The sequence below is a fragment of the Leuresthes tenuis genome, unplaced genomic scaffold (assembly GCF_036924035.1).
Source record: "Leuresthes tenuis unplaced genomic scaffold, fLeuTen1.0.hap1 SCAF_12, whole genome shotgun sequence".
NCBI lineage: Eukaryota > Metazoa > Chordata > Actinopteri > Atheriniformes > Atherinopsidae > Leuresthes > Leuresthes tenuis.
In genome coordinates, this window is record NW_027325366.1 from 6,117,179 (window position 1) to 6,142,027 (window position 24,849).

The 24,849-nt window shown below is 39.5% G+C and overlaps 1 protein-coding gene across 1 annotated transcript in view; it reads left to right on the forward strand.

Moving 5' to 3' along the window:
• The window catches only part of tmeff2a (transmembrane protein with EGF-like and two follistatin-like domains 2a), a 133,386-nt gene that overhangs the window by 103,579 nt on the left and 4,958 nt on the right, over window positions 1-24,849 (forward strand). Inside the window, exons 6-8 of the mRNA XM_072397882.1 lie at window positions 9,593-9,741; window positions 11,673-11,729; window positions 11,981-12,110. Of these exons, the coding sequence (XP_072253983.1) occupies window positions 9,593-9,741; window positions 11,673-11,729; window positions 11,981-12,110 (336 nt within the window). The remainder of the gene's footprint in view (window positions 1-9,592; window positions 9,742-11,672; window positions 11,730-11,980; window positions 12,111-24,849) is intronic.

Sequence of the window (24,849 nt, forward strand, 5' to 3'; positions counted from 1 at the left end):
GGTGCAGAGAACAAAGAGGTATCACGTACAGAAAACACAACCCAATCTCCACAGAAACACATTGCACTTTTTGCATTTCTGGAAACCAGAGATAGCAGGAATATGCATGTACTCAGGAATTTAACTTTTTTTAAGTGCAGGCAGATGGTGTTTACCTGCCTTATATCATGACTGTGACAGTATTTAATGCCAACCCTTGCATTATTCCTTGACCTTTTCATGTCCTAACCTTAACCAACACTGGATTAGAGCCTTTTTTTGAGTGGCATCCCTGTTCACAGTTGGAACTGAGCCAGACAAGTCTGCATTTGTCCTATTGGGTCATTCTGACTGTTCTATCAAAGCATGGTTAATTTCTGACAGTATCTCATTTTCTAATCTCAACCAACTAGCTTTGATTCATATATGAAATCAAATCAAATATCAAAGATGAGTGAAAAATGCCAGGGAAAAACCTTAGGGCTGGTCGATAATGTGATAACAAAAGAAGAGAAGAGTAGTTTAATGCTGGAGTCAAACACTTGTCTGTCAAATGGCAGCACTTGTGTTACAACCGCCTCAACAAGAGTCCTAACAAGTGCCCGGCAGCTGGTTTCCAGAAGCATAAAATGGCAGCATATTTTACTGGTGACTTAACTTTGAAATCATCCATTGTGCCACAGTCATTCAAGGCTCCAAGTTCCAACACAACCTTCATCAGTCTCAATAACAGCCAAATATTATATAATGTTGCATTTGCTTAATCTTTCAAGTCCAGAAAATAACTCAGGCAGCTGTAATAGACCCAAAAAGAAATGTATCTTCTGATGCATTTAGCATTTCCCTGAACATAGATGTCAAAAAAGAATGCTGAAACATAAAAGGGGCCTCAAGACCTGTATTAAGATCATTACATTGGACTTTTTCTTAACAACAGAGATTACATAATTGTTGTTACAAAACAGTACCAAAAACAGTGTTGTTGTTGAGAATTCCAGGTACCAGGGCTCACAAACCTTTTTACCTGTAGCAAATTTAAAGCTGCATTCATTTATGGTAAAAATGTCATTCTGGCAGCTTTTTAACATGCAAAATGTCAACATTCCAAAGATATTTTGCCTTACAATAAAACATAGAACACAGTTTTATTAAGGAGGGCTGCATCCCACGTTGGGGACGTTTTGCCTTTGTTCATGTTCTAAACCTAATGCAGCATAGATTAGTGCCTTATATCAAAGTATTTGTTTGTGCATCGCAAGTCATATCATCGCAATATTTAACAATGATATTGAATATCATGCAAAATCAATGTTTCCTAACACCATGCACACTTAGTGATATTCACCACTGCCTGAATGATGAGTGTATCTGTGTGTGCATGTAGCTTCTTCTACTCTGCAGATACCTTTACTTTTACTGACGTTTGTCTTCAATCTCTTGTTTGATCGAGCTCCTTGTTGAAGTTTATGAGACTTCACACTGTTCGCCTCTGCCCAGTACAGCGCATGCTGTAATCCATCAATGATCTCTGGACTATTAACATTTAGTATCACAAAGAACTGCAATGTTATTTTGGTGTTTGTGGGTTTTTTTATTGGATATTTTCTGTTTCTGCTTCTCCTTTTTTCTTCCTGCTTCAACATTACTCTTTTGTTCTGCCTGTCACAACAGTTCTCTGCTTCTCTCTCTCTCTGTTTGTCTGTTTGCCTCTCACTCAGTTTTTCAAAGGATTACAGTGAAATTTGAGGCTAAGGATTATGAAAATCAATGCTGTGTTCAGTTGCAACGAGGTTTGCTGCTGGGGATTTGTACACAACAGGAGGCAGTTAGTGGATATGTTGGCCTTAGCTGCTCTGTGAGTGTGTGTGTATGCGTGTGTAAGTGTTGAAATGTCTGTAAAAGCGGCCTTTTCAGTTGGGAGCCTGCAGACAGCCTGGAGATGGGGAGGCTTTGATTGGAGGGAAATCGCAGGGAACTAATCAATACGACACATCCTGTTAAGAAAGTATACTCGCACACACAAGGCACACACTTTGGTGCAATTAGACACATTCACACACACCGATAGCTTTCATTTAACACTTCTCCACCCCTCTGTACGTCTCAGCAGAATGTGTGAAGGAACGATTTGGCTTGTGTGAGCGAAGAAGCGGCTAAAACAAGGATTATCAAAAAGCGATTTGTGTCACATACATGTATGTGTTTGTGCACGCCAGTCTGCGGGTAGCACTAGGATGTGTTGACGCACTGCAGTCGGGTGGTATAGTGCCTATTGTGGAGAAAGTGAGACGCCTCATTAAAAATGGATGGAGCCCAGGCATCAGCCACCAACCAAACAGCGGCCTCTCGGGATGCAAAGTGTCTCTGTGATGGGGATTGGTGGTGGTTAGTGTGCATGAATACATGTGTGTGATGTTGAGCCTGTATGATATACTTTCTTTAATTGGTGTATGTGAGGAAATCTAATTTTGCTTCAGAAGATTCTGCTTTGATTTAAGTCCTTGCTGCTTCCTTTCATGTTAAAACTACTCTCATTTAGATACTTTTTATGATAATGTGGATACTTTAATCGTATGCCTAATCTTTTCTTAAGGGGTCTTTTGCTAAATGAAAGGGTGTTGCATAATCTTTAAAGGTTAACCCATATGACAAAAGTATTTTTCCTCACTTGCCCCAAGTGGTATATAGCTTTGCAGATAATTTTAACTTCAACAGATGGGGGTTTTGAGAATCTTGCTTGTGGAGTATCTTTATCTATCATAAAACATTCAGGGTTGAGGTATAAATCTGTCCCTTTGCAAGGATTTGCCACTTATTTAGATACAAATGTAAAATAATATAGCACAGTTGAGCTTTTTAGTCTACTTTGCGTTTTTGAGTTTAAACTTAAAATGTTAATGTCTTAAAATGTTTAATAACCATAAGATGTAATTTCATTGTTCATTCAACTATATACAATTCCTACTGTTTAATTAGTCAATGGCTACTCTATCATTCAGCATTTATAGCAATATTGAATAGCCTTAAATTAAATTATGACTTCAGTGTTTAGTTTCAACCTTAAGGGTTTAGGGCTGTCGTACACTTCTTTGCAAAGGTATTTACCCTCCAAGGGGCTTTTCCTATTTTGTTTTATTAAAGCCTGTACTTTTGGTGGCCATGTTTTTGGACTTTATGGAATGAACACAGTAAAAAAATGTTCATTCAGAGGTGAAGGAGTTCATTTTAACACCGAGCCAGAGAACATATGGTCCCACCTTACACTGTGTAAAAGTTACTGAACTTAGTGAAACTTAGCAAATTTGATTAACACTGACAATTGTTCATGAACCTTAACACATAAATAACACCCACAGTATTCTCTAAATGTGACACAAAATTTTCAAGTGCTCTTCAAAATGAACTCTTGATAAGATCTATGTAACACTCACTGCCAGTTAAGTTATTACTCTAAACACAGTGTTGATATGTAACCAACTCCTGCCAGCGTTACCAAGAATTTACTCATGTATTTACTTCCTGTTGTTATTACTCAACACCCACGGTTGATATCAATAGACTACTTTATATTTAACTGTACTTTTGAATGTTATAACCATGTCTTGTCAATTTAATGAAAATAAAAATGTCAACCATCAAAGCTCTTTCTCCTATCACATGCTGAAAAGGCATGTTCAGTTTGATGACAAAGAGTGAAAAATAAACAGTTCCTGTAAGACATGACACATGTGCAACGGTACATTTTTCAACCATTTCTCTTAATGTTAAAAATATTTCAAAAGCATTTCAGAATTCACACACTGATAATTCCTGCCATTCCCTCCTCATTTGTTTTCTTGGTAAACCATTTAAAGCAAAAACCATAACCAAATTAGCAAGTGATTGAATTGCAAAGTGAAAATGCATGTTTTCAATTGTGTTGACGTTAACAGAGGGTCAAACACAAGTTTTTGTCAGTAACGACTAGGGATGGGAATCGAGAACGGGCCAGTAGTTTGATTCCGTGGAATCGTCATTTTGCCTGATCCCATGTACAGGTTCTGCTAACGTCTGACACAATTTACGCGATGACGTCATGTGCACGCTTTGTATCTTGGCTCAGAATGTTTACAACATGGCGTTGAGGCAGAAGCACTCAAAAGTTTGGTTATATTTCACCAAAAAGGACAATACTGGGGCCGAGCGTCTTCCGTCTCAAAAGTCCCAGGTAACGCAGGGCTCTCAAGTCTCACGTCAAAATTATAATCTAAATTTCTCTCACGGGCCGCTATAGCTATGGAAACGGCAGGAAACAAGCACGTCTCCCATGAGTCTGAGCAGAGCAGTTTTAGCTTTAGCAGGAGAGATGTCACTCTTCCCTGCATTCAAAACTTGAGAGCCCTGTAACGTAAAACTTCCAGCTCCTGTTGATTGTAATAATGTTAGCGACATACTATATGAATAATTTCCATCTGATATTAACATTTAGTTGAGGAGGACTGGAAGAGTGAGGCAGGCTTCCGCATACTTGTAGCTAACCCTTTCATCAAGGCAGGGAAAAGTAAAATGACAGAGGTGAAAATAGATAAAATGTTGGTGCATACTTGAAATACTGCAACCAAAGCCATTTCTACTATATATAACTGGATGAGAATCGATAAGAGAACAGATAAGGAATTGAATCGATAAGCTATATCGATAATGGATGAGAATTGCTAAATTCTTAACAATTCCCATCCTTTGCTTTTGAGTCATGTGATTAATTGTTGCGTTGCATTGCTGTAACAGTGCTTAAAAAACAGAAGTCAACTCAAATGCTGGAAAACTGACAAGGCCCGACATTTACAATTTGCCCAATATTTTTCATTCCAACGTGTTCAAATTAGATTTTTAAAAGGTGAAGACTGAGCAGTTTTTAGGATTTTGTTTTCATGTTACCTGTAAGACTCTGTAGCTATGCATGTCTTATATGTGGATGGATATGGCTAGATATATAGATATTGAATTCATCATGTTGCCACATAATAGATAATTGTCCTTTTGTTGAATTCAAAAACCTCTTTAACCATTTATAAAATGCAATCTCTTTTGAAAATATAACTTACACATAACTGTTATAAAATGCTTAGCAGCAGGATTATCTCATGCAGATAACCAATAAATTTGTACCTACTGAAAGGTCAATAAATGAATGACATTCAGTTTGCACATGGAGTCTCAAATAATCAAGTTGGGCTCTAAACACTGAACTTAACACACAGAGTAACATTACTTGTTATTTGCACTTTTTTATGAACCAGTTTCTGTGCAGAAATGTGAAGAAAACCTTAAAACATTAGTAGGTACTGTGCTCACCACAAAAACATACTACTGCTCATTTTACATCTGTTGCTACGAGTCCCTTATGATAGGCAACATACATTCTCTCCTTCAGCCATAGCTTCGGCACTGTGATCACAACTGATTTGTTCAGTGTCATTGCAGAAATAATCTAAATGATGAGCAGGAGGTTTCCTGTGAATGATAATTCCTGTGAGTTAGAATAAGCTGTTTTTTGTACACTGCACCAACAAGAAAAAGAAAGTGTGGCCTCCCCTTAAATGTGACCAAGAATCTGGCCACATGTGTTCCAGGACACTTCTAAATGGGGTGCGATCTTGTGTTTGGACCACTCAGGATGCACATTTGAACTGACACAGCAGCATCAACATGCATCTAAAAATCCTGAACTCACACATTCTACTTTTTTCTTCACAGGGGTGGATCATTGATGACTTACCAGAATTAAAAAATTCCTCCAGACTCAGTTCACTGATCGTCACGTATTTATGTTCTTTATCGATTTTTGTTTAAATCAGCATGATGGTATCTGTAAAAACAACAAAATGATTATTCAGCATTATTATTATTATTCGATATTCCACTATGAGTAAGCATTGGTAACTGTATCAGAGGTCAGATCTTTAGCACATTTAGAGGGCCAGTCTTGAAGCACTCTAATGACTAGCATGAATGTATAAATTAATGAATGTATATTGAAGTGTAAAATAGTCACTAAGAAGCAGTAGAAGCCGTAAAAAGACAACAGCAGAAATGGCTTAGGTAGTAATTAGCAACACCTGAGAAGTACTTCATACTTTCACGGACTTTTGCGGTCTCAGCTGCCTCAGACAATTTTCCTCAAGGACAAACATGCAGTTCTCGAAAAACCTTAACATGATCTCTTTCAAACAGCTGTGAATTGAACTTGACATTTGCCTTGGATCACAAAGCATTTGCTTTTTAAGCCAGTTCCCTACATCAACAGTCTTTTCTATTTTACTGGTTTCTGTGAATGTTTCAAAGCACATTGGCGAGATACTGCATTTCATCTGAAATGCCATGTTTCTTCAGTGTTAAATAGGCTCAATTTGATATTTTAAGCCAGCCTCAACTCGGCCTCATTAGTCCATTATTCTAGAATGCTGCTCGAACTGAAACGTCAGTAAAATATTTAAGTGTTAAATAGTAGACTCTTGCCAATGTTTTCAACAAGGAGAAGATATAGAAAATGGCACAGGTCAGTCTGGAAGAGGGCAGGGTTTTTCCAGAGTACTTTTTCACCCTGTATCGACAATTTTCATTGACACTGGGTCATATCTTCCTCTTGTTGTTATGATAACTCTGATAGAGTTTTCTTTAGTTGAGACTAAACATTTTACAATGTAAATAATACTTTTTACAAGATGTATTTTAACTCTAAAAATGTTCACTAACACAGTGGGACATCAGGACACATTTTGTACTGCTGTCAGAATGACTCTGATACAGTCAAATACTCTCAGTCAAATACAGATTTTACTGTCAGCCTGCACAAAATGGTTCCAGAATATCCCATCACATCAGTTCTGCTCAGGAAGGGTAAACCTGCAAAACTCACAGATCATGCAATAAGGGTAATAATCAGAGAAGTAACAAAGAGACCAAAAGTAATCCTGAAGGAGCTGCACAACAGAGGCAGGAGTGTCTGTCAGTGGGAGTGTTTTAAGCTGTGTAGTTCACCAAGATGGTCTTCATGGTGAGCGATGGGAACAAGAAAGCACATTTAGAGTTCAACATGAAGGCGTCTGGGGAAACTCCCCAAACATGTGATCAAAGGCGCGACGGTCATTTGGCCATCAAGTAAAATTCAAAGTCAACACCTCTAATCACCACAAGGACACCAACCACTGAGTGAAGCATGGTGGTGACAGCATTATGCAGTGGGGATGTTTTTCATTACCAAGGCCTTGAAAATTGGTCAGATTTGAAGGAATTAATAAAACACTTGAGAAAAATCTTTAGATGTGAGTCTGAAGAAGTTCACCTTTCAGCGAGACAGTGACTATAATCATAGTGCTTCAGCAACATTCGTAAAAGCCCAACTTGAAAGAGACAGAGCAGCTTTGTGTTGAGGAGTTCAAAATACCTAAGTCTGGATGGGCTGACTCCAATACCCCAAGAGACCTGAAATTGTTATTACTGAAAAACAATGGCAAACAAGAAGAGTTTAATACTTAGTTTTTTTTGTTATTCACTACTTGTAGGTTTCACAATTACAAATAATTATATATATATATATATATATATGTATATATATAATAAAATAAGTGATAGCTATGTTATGTTGATCAAATGATACAAAAGTCAAAAAATGCCAAGTGAGGGTGAATACTTTTGCCAAGCTCTGTGGGAACAACTGAACAGCACATTGTGAAGTGCAACAGGTACATTTCAAAAAGCCATTAAGAGAATTCAGTGAACATTTTCTCCATGAAAGTGTAACATTGTTTTTACTCACATATCAGAGGCATGAATAGAGTCTTTTTACTACTATATAAATCATCTGTGAATATATTAAAGACTCTGTGTTGGGTCTGTGGCAGTGCACCGATGTGCATCCTTGTCATTGCCGCAGCTGTAATTACAGTGGAAGCAAAAGAAGCCTTCTTTGCAATTTGACTGAAATGTCGTTTTAAATCATCGTGTTATGGACTCATTGCGTAACCCTCTGCAGTGGCAGGTCATTCACTGATGTGATGGCTTACCTCTGGTGTCATGTGGGATTTGCCAGCCTTTCCGCAACTGACTCCTCTCTGATGCATAACAAAGCTTTTCTTCACATCGTTCTTACTTTGCTGATCCATCATTACAGCAGTGGCTGAGCGCCGCCACGCTTTGCTGCACGGCTTTTCAATCAACATCAGTGTCAGCAGTTGCAAATCATCACGGCTGATTGTGAAGGTGTCTGACTTTGTGAGTGTGTGTATGGGCACACATCTATGTGTTGGTGGGCATCCACATGGGTATGTATGCAAATGCAGCTGGGAGACAGATGAATGCCTGTGCTCTACCGAGAGCTTCACATAAGAAGAAAAGACCAGGAGAATAATGACAGATTTATAATTACAGAATCTTGTGATCAGCGCTACTCAGCAGCAGCCATCTGGGGAAAGCAGTCTGGGTGTAAATTCTGCTGATCAGGCCCAGCGCAAACATAAGGGTCACACTACACGTATGCCCGAATATAGACACAAACATCCATATGTACTGGTGTACAAAGTCTTTCACGGGCACTGAATTTATGCAGATGCCACACCTGCAGAAGAATCCACGAAAACACAAAATGTTGCACTCTGAAAGAGTAAGTTTATGGTGCAACAGCAAATTGCCCGGTTAATTTGTTGGAGCTAAAATCATCAAGTAAGCACGTGATTCTCTGTAAAATGAAAGTATTAGTGTTCCACAAAAAACACAGCAGCTTAATGGAAGGAGGCAAAAGATTCATTAGGCGGAGAACACAAAACTAGGCTAATTCACAAGATTTTTGGATGTAAAGTGGCTGTGTAAGTGAACAAACAGGCGTTTTGCTTGGTAATGTAGGATATACGCAAACCTGCACTTAAAGAAAGCATCTGGTGTAAACTGTAAATGCATACATCTTAAGATAATCAGGCTCCTGTGGATTTAAAATTGCGGGACGAAATGGACATGGCAGCTTCTTTCAAATATTGTTAAGGTTGTCAACATTGTTTTTGGTGTTTCTCAGCTAAGTCGACATGTGATGTAATACTGGAAGCAAGCAGTTTGCAGTTTGTCTTCAAAGGTTTTTCCAACAATAATAATGTTCTGTTTTTTTTCCATTTAGGATGTTTTCAATCCTATCTGAAGTAAATTTCACATCTGAATGACAACTTTTTTTCCTTTTCCTCTGCAAAGTCAAACTGTGCAGCTTTATCTACAGTTTGTTCATTATTATTGTTTCCTGTCACTGTAACGCGACATCATTTGTCTGTGAAGCCTTCAGGGCAGCCTGTCCCTTTTTTCCAGAGTTAAATCCATTTTCTATTGTGTCAAATTGAATGAGCCAAAAACACAGTTTGAACAGGATTACTGGCCATGATCCAACATCCTGACTGAGAGCAAGCTGTGCTGTTCTTTTTTCTTATCTCACTTTTACTCCCTCAGCGAATTTGGGTGTATGGCACTAAGAATGAAACACCCATCAGAATACAAACGGTTTCAATTCTATTGATATTTCACATTTCATTTTTCTGTTAATGACATGTTGAATACTAGGTAGTATGCCGTTCTAATATCATTTCTTGTTTTTCAGGTGTGTTTGCAACATCGACTGTTCCCACATCAGCTTCAACCCGGTGTGTGCCTCGGATGGTCGCTCCTATGACAACCCCTGCCAGGTGAAGGAGGCATCCTGTCAGAAGCAGGAGCGCATAGAAGTCAAGTACCTGGGGCACTGCCAAGGTCCGACACTCAGACAGACATCCATGTGTACACAGACACTAAAAGGCACAGCTATGCTCTCACAAACACAGTGGGAGCTGTCAATCCGTCTCTCTGAGCAGGTGTTGGCTTCACACTGAAGTGGAGAGATGCAGGCAAATGAGGGAGCTAAATGCAGATAGTAGTATTGATAGTTTAACTTAAGAGTAATCCCTCTTTTTGGTGCAGTATTTCTCAAGGATACATTTGTTTTATTGGACTCTGTGCTGAAATCCATGACCTGATTGAAGACAGAAGAAAAAAATGCAAATGTTCTTTTGAAGATACGTTTTATTTGACTGGATTTGATTCAGGGTCTGTTTGACTTAATTTCTCCTCATTTTGATTAATTTTACTTTCAAATCTGGCTGACACTGTCATGTGGTTGAAAGCATAAGTGGCGACCTATCCACTCTTGCAGTTCAGGGACTTGTTCAAATCCTAATATTAAATGCCTTAATTGTGTGAGAGTAGATGTAAAATGCATTTGACTGACGATGCCTCCACATAACACAAAGACGTCCTTTGAGAAGTAAAGCGAAGAAAAGAAATCGAGCCAAGTAGGCACAAATCTCAATTTGACCCTGTGGATCACACCGTACTGATCCATTTGGTCAAACGTCCTCACATGCTGGTTCAATAAGAACTGTAAGGGTGAAACTGAGGGATTAGACCCCATCTCAGTCAGGACTATAACTAATTTAGCTTGCTGGTTTATGTGTCCCTTTATATATTGTTACAAAAGAGCTTCACTATGCCAAATGTACTATATACTGCAAAAGCATCAGAGTCATGTCTTTACATGTGGCCTGGAAAACAAGAAATTAGCTTTTTAGGTCCAGATGCCTCTCTCAGGTACTGCATCAGGTAAAGCTTAAGGACATCACTTCCAGACGCTGATCATCTGCCAAAGCTGGGTTTTTAGGCCTGACACTTCTTTTGGCCTCCAGTTGTCCAGTTTCTTCGTTTTTAAGGACACACTGCACACCATGCTAAGATGCCTAAAGTTTGTAGCTATTAGCTCATTGGAAATCACCTTGTTGGTACAAAAATACTAGTTTATGTCTTTCAAACTGTGTTATCTTTGTTATCTTTATCTAGATGCATCTAGATAAAATGGGAAATGGAAACAAATGATGTGTCTTTGTGACAGGCTGTTAGTAACAAAGTGCCTAAAGATACAATTTAGAATTTCTTCTTTGCCAAGTTATTTGTAATGTTTAGACACAATATTGGTTCAATCCTTGACTTAGGTGGAGAACTATTGCTCAAGATCACTTTAAAATATTATAAGAAAGTCTGGCTCCATGGAGGCAAAATATCAACTCTATTTTTTTAGTCATTTTATTTTATATTGGATCTTTGTTGATGGATCTACAAATAAATCCTTAGCTTGTGATCTCATTGAAATGCATCTTTGATTGTTAAGGAGTTTTTTTTACTTTCTTGTTTATCTATCTTTTCTCTCTTGTTTGGTTGTAAGTAGAGCACCAGAGATGTAATAAAAGAGACAGAGAACCAGGCATATCATAAATCTCATAAATTGAGGGTATAAATTCACTGACCCCTGAAAAAGAACCATAACACTAATATGTTGATGATTTGAAAGAGATTTTGTGGGCATTCAGAAAAAAGGAATTCAATGCAGCTTCAGTAAATTGAGCAAAAATGCATTATTTCCTCTAATCTTTCCAGATGATTCTGCTCCATTTTAGGCCGTTGTTCGGTATAACACAATAGGTGTACACAGGTGCACTCCGCATGAGGCCTTTGTAGAAATGATCATTTACATCCAACCCTCTCCTCTGCAATGGCATCAGTCTGAATGTGGAACACATGATAGATGGAACTGGAGCTCAAGGAGAGGTTGCAGTGACCTGAGATCAGCTTTAATGTGTCTTTGGCCTTTCCAGGCGACATCATCACCGGGAACAAAGACGATGGACACTTCGCACGGACCGACCTCACGGGTGAGTGCTCCTGTAATGGTGGAAGATTAGTAAATAACATGTGCTGTCAGTCAGAACTGAATCAGAGTTGCTCTCAGACATTTCTCTTCTCTTTATCCATTTTTCATCCACAGTTTCTTTTCATCTTTTAGAAAAATCAGTGACTGTCTTGAAGAGCACAGTAATGTATGCGCACAGGTGGCCACGGGCATATGTGCATTTACTATTATGTCTTTCTGTGTGTGTGTGTGCTTGTGTGTGTGTCTGCACAGTAGGGGAAAAGGAAGATCCAAGGAACGGGCTGGCCCGCGGCCTGTACATCCCCTGTCCAGATCACTACAAAAACTACTGCGTCCATGGAGAGTGCCAGTTTCCCAGTATTCTGGCCCAACCCTCCTGCAGGTACGCATGCACACACACACACACACACACCCACACAAACACACACACACCAGGGGACTGGTTGGATAGAGTTTAATAGCATCTTGCACACATGACTTTCATCTTAACAAAGCTGAAATTTATTTTAACAACATGGTGTGATTATTACATTAATACATCAAGTCAGGGCCATCATTATTAATTCAAAGTGAAAGAAATGTCTTTTTAATAACTTGCAATCAGTAATGCTATAGTTCTATTGCTATTATGGGCAGATTATCTATTTGTGTGTAACAACTAAACTATATTTACAGAATTGCTCTGGTATTAAACAAACCCTGTTTTTAACCACTAATTTGTTGATACTATCTCTGATCTGCTGATGCTAAAAGAAAGCATGAAATGTAAGATGGCTAATCAGCTGTGAAATGTAGCAATTGCAAGGCAAAGTGCTGGTACCCATTAATTTTCTAATCAGGTTTGTTTATCTTGAATGAATATGAGCACAGTGTGGGGGGGGGGGGGGGGGGGGGGGGTTTCCTGCCGTATCCTTACAGTCAGACAGGCTGTTGACCAACAGGCTGCTCTGCTTCAAATGAATCCCATGTTGAATTTCTCCATGCTTAATGAAGGTGCTGGTGTTCCCTGTTCAACGCATTATAATCTCGAGTTCTATTTTCCGTACAGTGTGGGCATCTACAAAGTGAAAAAGAGCTGGGTGAAGCAGAGTGAACAGTCTGATCAGTCGTAACCACACTTATAACAATGCAGTGTTCTGCTGCGGCACATTGGCTGTTGGTATTTTTGTGGATGTTACCCATCACCTAAAGATTTAGCACATTTACATGACAGTAAATTAAAAGAATAATTGTGCTTGTCAAACTAAAACTAGACTTAAAATACACTTTGCCATGTTAGTCCATGTTAGACTGAAATCTTACTAAATTGAATTTTTCAAAAGTGGATTTACACACCCGCAGCTGGAAGTTTAATTACTCCTTTATACACACAGGACAGTGCAAAAGCTTTAAACTGCCCCTAATTTTTTTTATCTCTTGCCAGAAAATTGGAACAGAAACACAGTCTGATTTATCTTTCTTAAGAATGGCTTCCTGACAGCCACCCTTCCATGAAGACCATTTCTGATGAGGCTTTTCAGACCTGATAACTGATAAGCTGGTTCATCCCTTGAGTTAGGTGCCTTTTTTATGATTGAATGGTTCGGAGGTCAGTGTTAAATGGCTCAAAAATAAGAAAATAATATGTTTCTCTGAAATGATCAGGTACACGACAAGATTGAAAATGAGTGAAACAGCCAGTAAAGTCCAAAGAAACACTGTGGGAAATCTTCAGGCTGTAACTTCACTACATTTTTCCTCCCGTTTGCGTTTGAAAAGCGACAAGAACACAGAAATTCCCACAATAACTCGGCACCTGGGCCAGCTGGGGGCAATAATGACTATCCATCCATTTCCTATACCGTCAATCCGTCAGTCGGGTAGCGGGTGGGCTGGAGCCTATCCCAGCAGTCATTGGGCGAAAGCAATAATGACTATATTTGAGAAAAACGTTCTGAGCACACACAAAAAACTAATTCTCCTTCCAAAACAGTACTTAGTACAACATTGAAACAGAATAACAAATGCAATTTGTTTGTGTGGGTAGACGATGAAGTAGAGTTTTTGCTCAACATGATGTTACAAAACAAGCCAATGAAAGCCCAGAGAAACATCAGGGAAAAAATATATATATATATATATATATAAGTGCCATTGTTGTTAAGGTTTCCAGCCCATGCTCATTACAGAAAGCAGCAGTGGCCATGAATGAACTAGACTGAGACCCCCAAAACCCCTGTCGTGTCCACACAGATATGATAAAAACGAAGAATGAGTTTTAAAAAATCTTCAATTTGAAAAAGCATGTTTAAGACCCTTCAAAAAGATAACAAGAAAGTCTGGCTCCTTGTGTGCAAAATATAAAGTAATTCGGAGAGGCACAGCAATTTTGCACAGTATTATACTTTATTATACTCAAACTGGCTAAAGCATTTGGTGCACCCAGCATACTGAAAGTATCAGAGGAAGCCAGCACTCAGAAGTAGAAAAAGTCATTAATGTCAGAACAGCATGTATAAAAGTACAGAGCTGTAAGTTTCCAACTCACTGCTCAACATAGGACTGATGTGCTAGGAGCTAAATTGTTTGTCAATCATTGTGTGTAGTGACATAGTAGGTCAGCTAGAAAATGCCCAAGACAAACAAGTTGAAAGGGGGCATATCAGCACCTATTGTAGCGTAATTTGATATACTTTGATTAAAAATGATAAATGCATTTTTAAATTATTCCCCTCCCATGCTTGTATACAGGGACAACAGTAGCCCAATTAAATGTTCTAGCCGAGTTACAATCGTAGCTTGACTTAGCTGTCCAAGAAACCCGATGAGCGCTGCGGAAAGAACACCCTCTCTGCAGCGGTCCAACAACCTCTCCAAGCCGGGCGGTGCATGTCCTGCTACGCTATTAAAAAACGTACAGGAATCCCAGGTGTTGACCTGACTTCCAAACTCCACAGGTCCAGTTAGAACATGGCAGATTTGTTATAGCTCCACTCAAACACTCAGAGAAATCAAAGGATCTGCTGCCTATTGCCAGTCATACTTTTGTATGGCTGGTGCACAGAAGCCCAAAATGAACACACAAACTTTTGTTTATGGCTTTTGTAATTTCAGCATTTTACTAAAAATTGAAGAAGTATGCTCAAAACAAACAAACAAAATTAATGAAAATTGGTAAGATTGTTTATATAGCAAAGCTAATTAGCAGTTAATTCTTGGTAGCGACGTTGTCGAAACTGTCACATCATATCATATATTGTAGGGATGGGTAGAGTGAGAGGAAGCATTTGTTAGATGCCGTCAATCAATGAGCAGTCTAATGCAAGTCGTGGTGGGTGGGGTGACTTTGTTGCAGTCACATGCATATGATGTGGCATAGTCAAACACTGAAGAACAGTCGTGCAAAATGGCTCTGTGCTCTGGTGATGCTCTTCTAAAATCAGAAGCTGCAGATTTATCAACATATCTGTTCTGTTGTCCTCGGATAGCTGCAGGGCTTTAATGAACCAAAGCAGGAACTTAAAGCAGCTGGTGATCACAGATACTGTAAGAATCACTCACATGCAATTATAGATAAAAGCCGACGGATTTAACAGCTTTCCCACTTCAAATGCATTAAATATTCATTTTTTATACTGATTTAAATGTATTTACTGGTTGGAGAGTGATTCATTTAAACTGTTTTATCTTAAAGGCATTTTCACTTATTGCTGCACATTTGCCTGAAGTCTTTGTTGATAAAATCAGAAAAATACAGACAAGGTTCTGTTCTGAAATGCCTATTTTCAACATAAATTACCAACAAGTCACTTTATACTGCTTTATTGCAACTGTCCTATCTTCTCTAATTGATATTTATATCGTCAACAACAGAAAATAGAGTATTAGTAATAGTAAACCAAGCACATACTGTATGATTTTCAGAGTTGCAAACTATTAGTAATTTTCTATCTTGTGATCTAGAGTTTTGAAGTCCTATACTCCACAAGTCACCAGACTTTGCCCTAACACAAAGTAATATCTAACCTCTATCAGTGAACACATCACCACAATGTCTGCATGTGCAAAACAGAGGGTAGTGTAGCTTATATTTCTAATAATAGCTAGCACGGTGAAGTATGCACAACAATGAGCAAACTACTGGTTTTCAAGCTTCCAACTGGAGCAGTGTCAACTTGGGTTATGTCATTCCCAGCTCAGAGTTCTGGCTTTTGGGACGAATGGAAAGCGGCATTATCTCCTCTTTGACAGCTCTCTCTCAACAACTACTCCACTGTCTTTGAAGTGTTCACATACTTTGATTGGTGACTGCCAGTTATCGCCTATTTGCCTCAGATCTCAGCAGCTTATATGTGACCTCCAAATTTGTCTGAAATGTGAAAATCTAGCTTAAAGTCATGTGTGTGAACCCAGCTTTGGGTGGGAAAACAGCTTTCTGTAGTTTCAATGTGCTCTGCATAACTTCATAGCACTGTGGTTTTTATTTCTATGACTTAACAGGCCTCTAGGACTCTCCTAACAGAGAGTAGCTCAAACTCTTACTTACTGTTTTCATCAGTATGGTATTGTGATACAAAAACAGAATAATAATAATTAAACGAAAAAGCTTCCCACCTAAAGTTAGCTTCCAATTTGAGCATTGAACTGCAGTTGGGCCAAACTAAAATTTCTCAGAATAGCTCTGTGCTATGAGTGTTGTGGCACTGTAAATTTGTACCTGCTAACACATTAGCCGCATTGGCTATATTGGAAGCTAATCTTACATCTTGTTGTTTATTCTTGATGCATATTATGCTCATTTTCACAAGCTGACACAATTTCCTGTGGACTTCGCGACATGCTTTGGCCCAAAAAACACAGAGACACACTACAGCTTTTTCTTTTCCATCCATTAATTTACGCCTTCTTTCTAGCTGATCATTTTGTGGGGTGTGGAGGGACCCACTCGACTCCACTCTGCCCCTTTCTCAGGTTCTGCCTCCTTTGAGATCTGTAGAACTTAATAACCCTTGGAGCACATTATCACAGCTTGAAAGAGCATACAGTAAATAGCCTGACAACTTGAACCACACACCAAACTAATAGATAAATACCTGACTCTCAGTTTTATTCTCAAGTACTTACATTTCCTTCATCTACAGTTGGACAGTGGACAGCTGATCCCCTATTGATCTAACAGGCTCAAAACACAATGTCAGGGTTGTTTTTGATTTCATAGTGAACTCAGACTCCCAAATGTATGTTCTCAAGCAGAGAAAACACCCTAAAATGTGGGAAACAACAAACTTGTTTACACACACCGCTGCAGCAACCAGCCGAGGTAAACAAGCATAAAAACGGTGCACATGCACAGCATACACATAAGCACACAGAATATACTTGACCACAGCCTTCATATCAATGCATATTTGCAAAGGCACAATAAGGACACACACACACACAAAGTGAGCACACCTCAGGTCTGCCATCTTTTACAGCCTGATAGTGTTGCAGCCAGGGGCTCTTGATGTCCCTCACTCTCTCTAGCTCTTTCAGTTCTCTCTAACCTCGATCATCCTAGCTCACCCAGCCAGAGATTCTTGTTGCATACAGAGCAGAGCTGATCAGACAGGAAGTGTGGAGGGTCTCTGCTGCCCCCTGCTGGTGATGAGAATTAGTGTCTGTATCCTAATGAAACAGAAAGCAGAGTGATCTGTGTGGTGCATGTCTTTCTCTGTGTTTGTTTGTGTGTGTGTGTGTTTGTACATATCAATGTGGAAACTAAGCACATCCCCCAAACAGAATAAGGTTGCAGTGTTCATCTCACACTGTCAGGTTGAGGGGATAGTGAAAGTAAAGGAGAGTGTGTGTGCGCCAAACAAGGACGTGCAGGTGTTGGTAGGTAACAACCTCCCCAGAGAGAGGAAAAGCAGGTAAAAGGGAGAGCTGGAGAAGAAGAAAGACAAAAAGGCGAGACCATTTTAGCTCATCTGAAAACAAAGATCATCTCTATTAGTCTATGTGTTTGTGTTCTTTGTGTGTATACTTGTGTGGTGTGTGTGTTTTCTCAGACTATGTCCAGGCTATACTGGCTAAATCATATCATGTCAGGGGGAGTGCAGTAAACAAGCTGCCCCTGGATATATTTGAATTATTTCTTGGTGGACCTCCAAAAATTAAAAAATTAATTTACCGTCAGTGTATTATTAAGGCTTTGGTATGTTTTGGGATTAGATTTATGCCAAAAAATACGGACTTTAATCTCAGACATACTGCATGGTCAGACAGTATTGTTATAGGCCCTGTAGAGAACTTTAACTACAACAGTAATTATATGTAATGTAGTAATTAATGTGGCAGCAGCTTGACAGTATGGAACATGTAATAAAAAAGTTGCTCTTACTTTATAAGACTACAGACAGTATGAACCATGTTTTGTCTCATTAACTTTAGTAACTACATAAATATATCTATTTTTGTATTTTTCGGCCTGCAGCATAAAATGTTCAGATTGGGACAATATAGGGCTAGTGAAGTTAAAAAGTAATATTTATTATGTTATTTCAAACAGGTCTTATAAGTCAGTCAGTCTGTCCATTGTTTCCATTGTCCAGTGCAAGGTATCATTAAAGAATTCATGGAATCTGGAGGAATTTCAATCAATACAGGGCACGGGTCCAACACTAAGCAGGAGTCCCATGATCTTCAGTCCCTCAGACGCCACTGCATCAAGAACCATCATTCGTCATTAGTGTGGGAAACCTTTGGCAGGCACTACAAAATGGAGTTACATTCATGAATGGCACTTAGAACTTTACTGTGTATAAAAGAAGCCTCATGTTAACCTCGTCCATCGGCCTCTCTGGGCTCTGAGGCATTTAAGATGGACCATCATACGGTTGAGACGTGTATTGTGATCGGACCAATCAGCATTCATTAACTTTTTTTGGAAGAAATGGATGTGTGCTTTGGAAAAAAGAAGAAAACGACCACCAGGGCTGTTATCAACAGCAAGTACAAAAGCCAGATTGGCTCAAAGCTCCTTTACAATTCTGTGATGGCAGCGTTAATGAAGAAAAGTTCATGGAGATTTTAGAGGAACATGAACTGCATTCAAGTCATCTTTTCCTGGAATGTCCATGCATTTTAGAGCAAAACCATGCAAAACTATATTCTACACACATTACAAGGCTTTGATGAGGAAGAATAGGGTACAGGTACTGGATTGGCCGACCTGCAGTTCAGACCTGTTCCCAGCAGAGAATTTGTGGACAGTTGTAAAACGAAACATGTGCTGTTGTACACCTTAAAACATGTTTACAGGAAGAATGAGACTCTTAGTTGCTTGGTATCATCATTACCAAAATGCCTTTTAAGTGTTGTGAGAAGGAATGGCAACATTACAAAGTGGTTAAAGCTTTACTGTCCCAATTTTTTTTTTATAAGTGTGTTTCACGCCTGAAATGTAAACATTTCTGTATGTAATAAAAGTAAATTAAGTTGACTAGAAGTTCATTGAAGAATCACTTTGGATTTTTCTGATTTAGAGCTGTATAATTGTTAGAAAAATTAACTAACAGACAATGGTATGAAACCAAGAAATCCCTCAGAGGCCTCAGAATTTTACTTGCAAGGGGAGAACAACACACGAACCTTCTCTCTGCAGATTCACAAGAGTTCTCCAACGAGTGGTTGCCTCCTTTGCTCTTTTATTAGGTGACACACACACACATACATACAATCCCCTATGTGTCCAGGTCTGGCATATCTCCTTAGTTTGGAGGCATCTCCTTATTTGGGGAGCTATAAAGATAACGATCAGTGGGGAGACAACATTCCTTCTTAAAACACAGTTCTCTTTGTCTCCCAACTTCTCCTTGTGAAGTTTTGATATGAAATGGCCTCTCTGGCTGTGACTTTTATTTAACGATAATAAGCAAACTTTTCTGACATTTCCCTCCTGTTTATCATTAATAAATGTCAACCTTCACATCAGTATCTTACAAGTCATTTTAGCTTTCTGTAAGAACTTCATTTGTATTACAACCTTATCAATTTACACTCAAAAGGTTCTTCATTTTATTTCATCTAAACAATGTGCGACATTGGCTATAGGTCCGGATGATATTCTTCATCTTCTTCGTCCTCCTGGAGAAGCAACGCTCTGAACTCAGAAGGGTGTCCCTCTATGGTCTGGACCACCAACCTGGTACATAGAGAACGGAGACAAGGCACACAAAAACACCCGCACACTACCAATATTGCAGTAAATACTGCTGCAGTATAGAATCATGGCACGATATCTTCCAAACATATTCATCATGTTAGACCATATAGAAGTGCCAACTCCTGAATGCTCCTTCAATTCTTCAGATAGGACGCTTTCCTTAAAGATCCGCCTGGTACTGTGTTCTTAGGTATCAGACGTTAGAACACGCTCCTCCTTTTTCAGCCAGGAAAGAAGGACACAGACAGTTGAAAAGTTATAGATTCTCCTGATGATTCTCCTGGTGACAAACATTCCATTTAGTTCCGAAGGTTTACACCTTCCCTGCTTAAGCAACGTTCCTTTGCTGCTTAACAGTACCCTGATGATTTCTTCCCATTTCCCATAAGTCTCCCAACCTAAAATAGGCAGAACCACAAAGAGACTTATGACCAGTCCTGTTACCAACAACCACTTTGAACCTTTCTTTTTTTCTTCTTTTCCTCTCTTCTCTGGTGCTCTCTGCCTCTTGCCCTGCTAAGTGCTAGAGAGATGTCCCTGCTTCACCAGTGTTGAGTTTACCAGGATCTATACACCTGGTCCACTTTGTAGCTGGACTTCCCTCTCTAGCAGTCAGGGGAAGGCAAAGAGTACCTCTTGTGTATCCAAGTATCACGTCTCTCGACCTTGACAGCGGTTGAGGTATTTGGATCTGGAATGGGCCTTCCCAGCTCGGTTTGTTCCACATCTTCCTCTTTATCACCTTCGTGAAGACCCAGTCTCCGATATTAAGCTCTGCTCCAACCTGTAATGGCAAAGTCTCATTCGGAACATTATTATATTGACTTATCTCTTCCGTTTCGAACATCCTTTTCAGATAACTTGCTAGAGTGTTGTTGGGGAACTTTAGTAATGCACAGAGTCAGTTATTCTCTTCTGAGGAGATAAGAGGCTTTTATAATAATATCTTGCAAAAGAGAACAGCACAGTACAAAATACAGAGTTGCTCTGATTGCAAAAGGCAAAAACACAGTTATATTGCCCTCTTATCACGTCATCTCTCTTTGGGTATAGTTGATTGTTCTTCTATCTTCCCTCCCCAACCATCAGTTGAGGTTACACAGACACAGTCGTAAATACCAGCCTAACCCTGTCCCCCCCAAAGTGCAGCTATGTCATTATAACCAGCCCACCATTTTAAAGAGGACTTTAAGAAAAACAGGGCAGGGTGGTACCTTGCAGCTCGGTCATTTGCAGTTCATGCACAGTAACACTCAATACAATGCATATAAGAATTCATTTTCCATTACAGTGTCGTCATCCTCATACTGGTGGCATGCAATTTAGCTAGGTCTGGGATATAATATGGTCTTCCATACATTATTTCGAATTAAAGATTGACCTTGTGTGGGAGTTATCCGCATGCTTAGCTGAACTAAGTCTATGCAATCAGTCCAGTTTCTCCCTGTTTCTTCCATTGCTTTCCTCGGTTTCAGCTTAATTGTTCCATTAGTTCTTTCCACTAGCCCTGATAACCACAATGGGTTTTTAAATTCATGCAGAAGTGATCCCCTAACTTTTGTATCACCGTATTCACAAAATGACTTCCATTATCACTCCTGATCCTTTGTGGAATCCCAAAAGTAGGTATTATTCTTTTGCATAAGGCTTTTGCTACTGTCAGGGCATCTGCTGAATAACATGGAAATATCTCTACCCACTTCGAAAATGCATCAATTATTACCAAGCAATACTTCTGGTTGTTACATTTGTTTAGCTCGATAAAATCCACGTGTATTTCTTGGAAAGGATACTCTGGTTTAGGGAATCGACCTCTTCGTGGTCTTGTTTCCCTGTGTATTATGTTTCATGCAAATCTGACATTGTGCACAAAAGTTTTTTTTTGAATAAGTATTAAAACCATAATGAGCATAATATTGTTCTATTATACTGTTCATCCCTCCTGTTGACACATGGCAAGGCCCATGTGCCACAATTGCTGCCCATTTATACATGGATCTTGGCAGAATTGGTTTTCCCAGTGGTCAAGTGTAGATGTCATCTTTCAAAATTGCTCCTTTATTGCACCACATAGTTCTTTTGCTGTCTGGTGCTTGTTGTTGCATGTCTTTTAAAACATCATTTTCCATAGTCGTCGTTAAAATGTGTGACATTGCAGCTTCTTTTGCAGCTTTATCTACAAAATCATTTCCTTTGCTTATAAAATCTGTTCCTGTGTGTGTGTTGCACATTTGCAAACCACAATAGCTTTTGGTAGTAATATTGCGTCCAGCAAATCTTGCAGCAGTTCTTTATGAGTTACTGGCTTTCAAGTGGAGTTTTGGTAGCCTCTGCTTCTGCTTGTACGCAGTGGGGTGTGGCCACCGGATCCAGTCTTTTAGAGAAATAAGCTATCGGCTTACTTTTGCTCACTTTATTTCCTGTGTCTGCTACATAATGTAATCTTGTTTGCATTTCTGTTGTGACTGTCCTGCCACTAGGTTGTCATCCACATACGCCAGTATCTAGCTACCTTGGAGAGGAACAAATTCGGCTTAACAATTTGCTATAGCCTCTGCAAAGATAGTTGGACTTTCTGCATACCCCTGGGGCAGCCTTGTAAAAGTGTATCTTTTCCCTTCAAAAGTAAATGCAAACCAATACTGAGAGTCTGGATGAATTGGGATAGAAAAGAAAGCATTACTCAACTCTATCACAGAGAAATGAGTTGACTCTGGTCACAACTGGTTTAACAGTGTGTTGAAGGGCTGAACTGCCAGCCTTTCTGCTCATCAGATCTCCAGTCAGTGACGTCTTTGACATATAATGCTGGTTGGTTCAATTGTTTCCAGTCTGTCCAGCCATTTATGGCCATGGACACATGTGGTGTCTTCCCATATTGCACCAATCTATTCATTTCCGGGGTAAGAGTACATAAACAAAAACAGTTGTCCTCTTTCCAATAACATGCAGTAAGAACAACTCTTTGTGGGCCTAATCGACAAAAAGCCTTGTCAAATGCATAGTCTGGACCAGTGGTTTCTTAAACCTCACTGTGACAGGATAACCCCCTGGGGGAGAGGTGCTCTTTGGGTGACGAGTGACTTCAGCTGTCAGATCAGCCAGCTGATTTGGAGTGACTGCTATATCGACAGTTGGTAAGTCCAAGGACCAGTGATAGTGTGGTTCCCCAGAACTTTGTATAACAAGGGTCCCTGCATATTGACGTGCCAACATGGCCCCATTCTCTGCTGGGTATATGACAATTTTCATTTTTTCCATAAAGTCTCGTCCTTTTTCTGGAAATTCTAACTTTATTTTGGTGGACATAGGTTTCTTTTGCACCTCTCCACCTGCTGATCTTACAAAAATGCTATCTTTAGATGTGGGGAACTTGTGGCAATCATCTCTCATCACAGTGCGGCATGCTCCTGAATCACATAAAAACACATATGGTTTCCCTTGTACAAGTAAAGTAATTTGGGGCATGCTATCAGCCATTGTGCAGATATCCACTAAATCCAACATCTCATCCACCACTTTTGGCTTTTCCTCTCCATTTTCTGCACTCGGCTGCTCTCTGTCTAATCATTGTTGTTTCTTTTTTTCAGGACAGTTTCTGCTAAAATGTCCTGGCCTGCCACATGACCAACATTCTATATCTGATAAAACACATCTGCATCTCCTCCCAAATAATTATCACAGCTGTCTGCCACAAACACATCAGCTTTCTTTTCTCTATTCTTCTTTTTTTTCTGTGTCACTTTCTCTGCATGCATAACCTGGTCCATAAATTGAGGAAGAGTGGATCTGTGGAGGTGTCACAGGAGTCAGTGACTCCCCTCCCCCTGCTCCCTCCACAGAGAGGATGGCAGGGCAAAAGCACCAGAGATGGAGGGGGGTTGTTTTATTATCTTCAGGATGGACACATATTGTGCCTTTTTCCTTTCTCCCTTTCTCTTCCCCTAATTTCCTCTTATGAGCTTCAGCCAACCACACTTTTGCAGTAGTGGTTTTGGGTCCGTCCTGTTTTCGACCTTTATTTTTATCTTTATCTTTTAATTTGGTCACCAGCATTTGGCACTGAGGGACTGACAATTTTCCCAAAAACCATATTTTCTTTTCCAGTGATTTAGGTATTGACATGAACCGGGGCGTTGCTGTTCCATAAATTTACGATCCCCCTCCCCGTCCATCGTACCATTCACATTCTCCATTTTATTAATATATATTTGTCCTTAATGAACGTCCGAGTTTGTCTACTTCAACAGTCAGTAACCTTTGTTGACACCGTTAGGTTCCCAGTTACTCTGCTGCTTCAACAAAACTCCGTTCCAATCACTCGTTCCTTTCTCTCATACACACACTCAAACCGGCTCCTACACACACACACACTCAAAACAGCGAGTTGCACCCTCTCCCGCGCACACTCAAACCAGCGCAATTGCACAATACAAATACTGACACACTTAAAAACACAAAACACATTCAAAAACAAATACTATAGACTTACAAACACCGGGTACCCATTAGGTAGGGACTTTAACCCCCCTTTTCCTTAGGTAGGGACTTTAACCCCCCTTTTCCTTAGGTAGGGACTTTAACCCCTATTTTCCTTAGGTAGGGACTTTAACCCTCCTTTTCCCATAAGGTAGGGACTCAAACCCCCCTTTTTTTTTTTTTCTTTAAAAAAAAATAGAAAAAAAACAAAACACCCTTTCTTTTAGGCGGGGACTTTAACACCCCTAAACACTTATTTAATTTTTTTGTCTTTCTTTTTTTCTAAACACCCTTTGTTTTAGGCGGGGACTTTAACCCCCCCTCAACACTTATTTTATTTTTTTTGTCTTTCTTTTTTTCTGAACACCCTTTCTTTTAGGCGGGGACTTTAACCCCCCCTCAACACTTATTTTATTTTTTTTGTCTTTCTTTTTTTCTGAACACCCTTTCTTTTAGG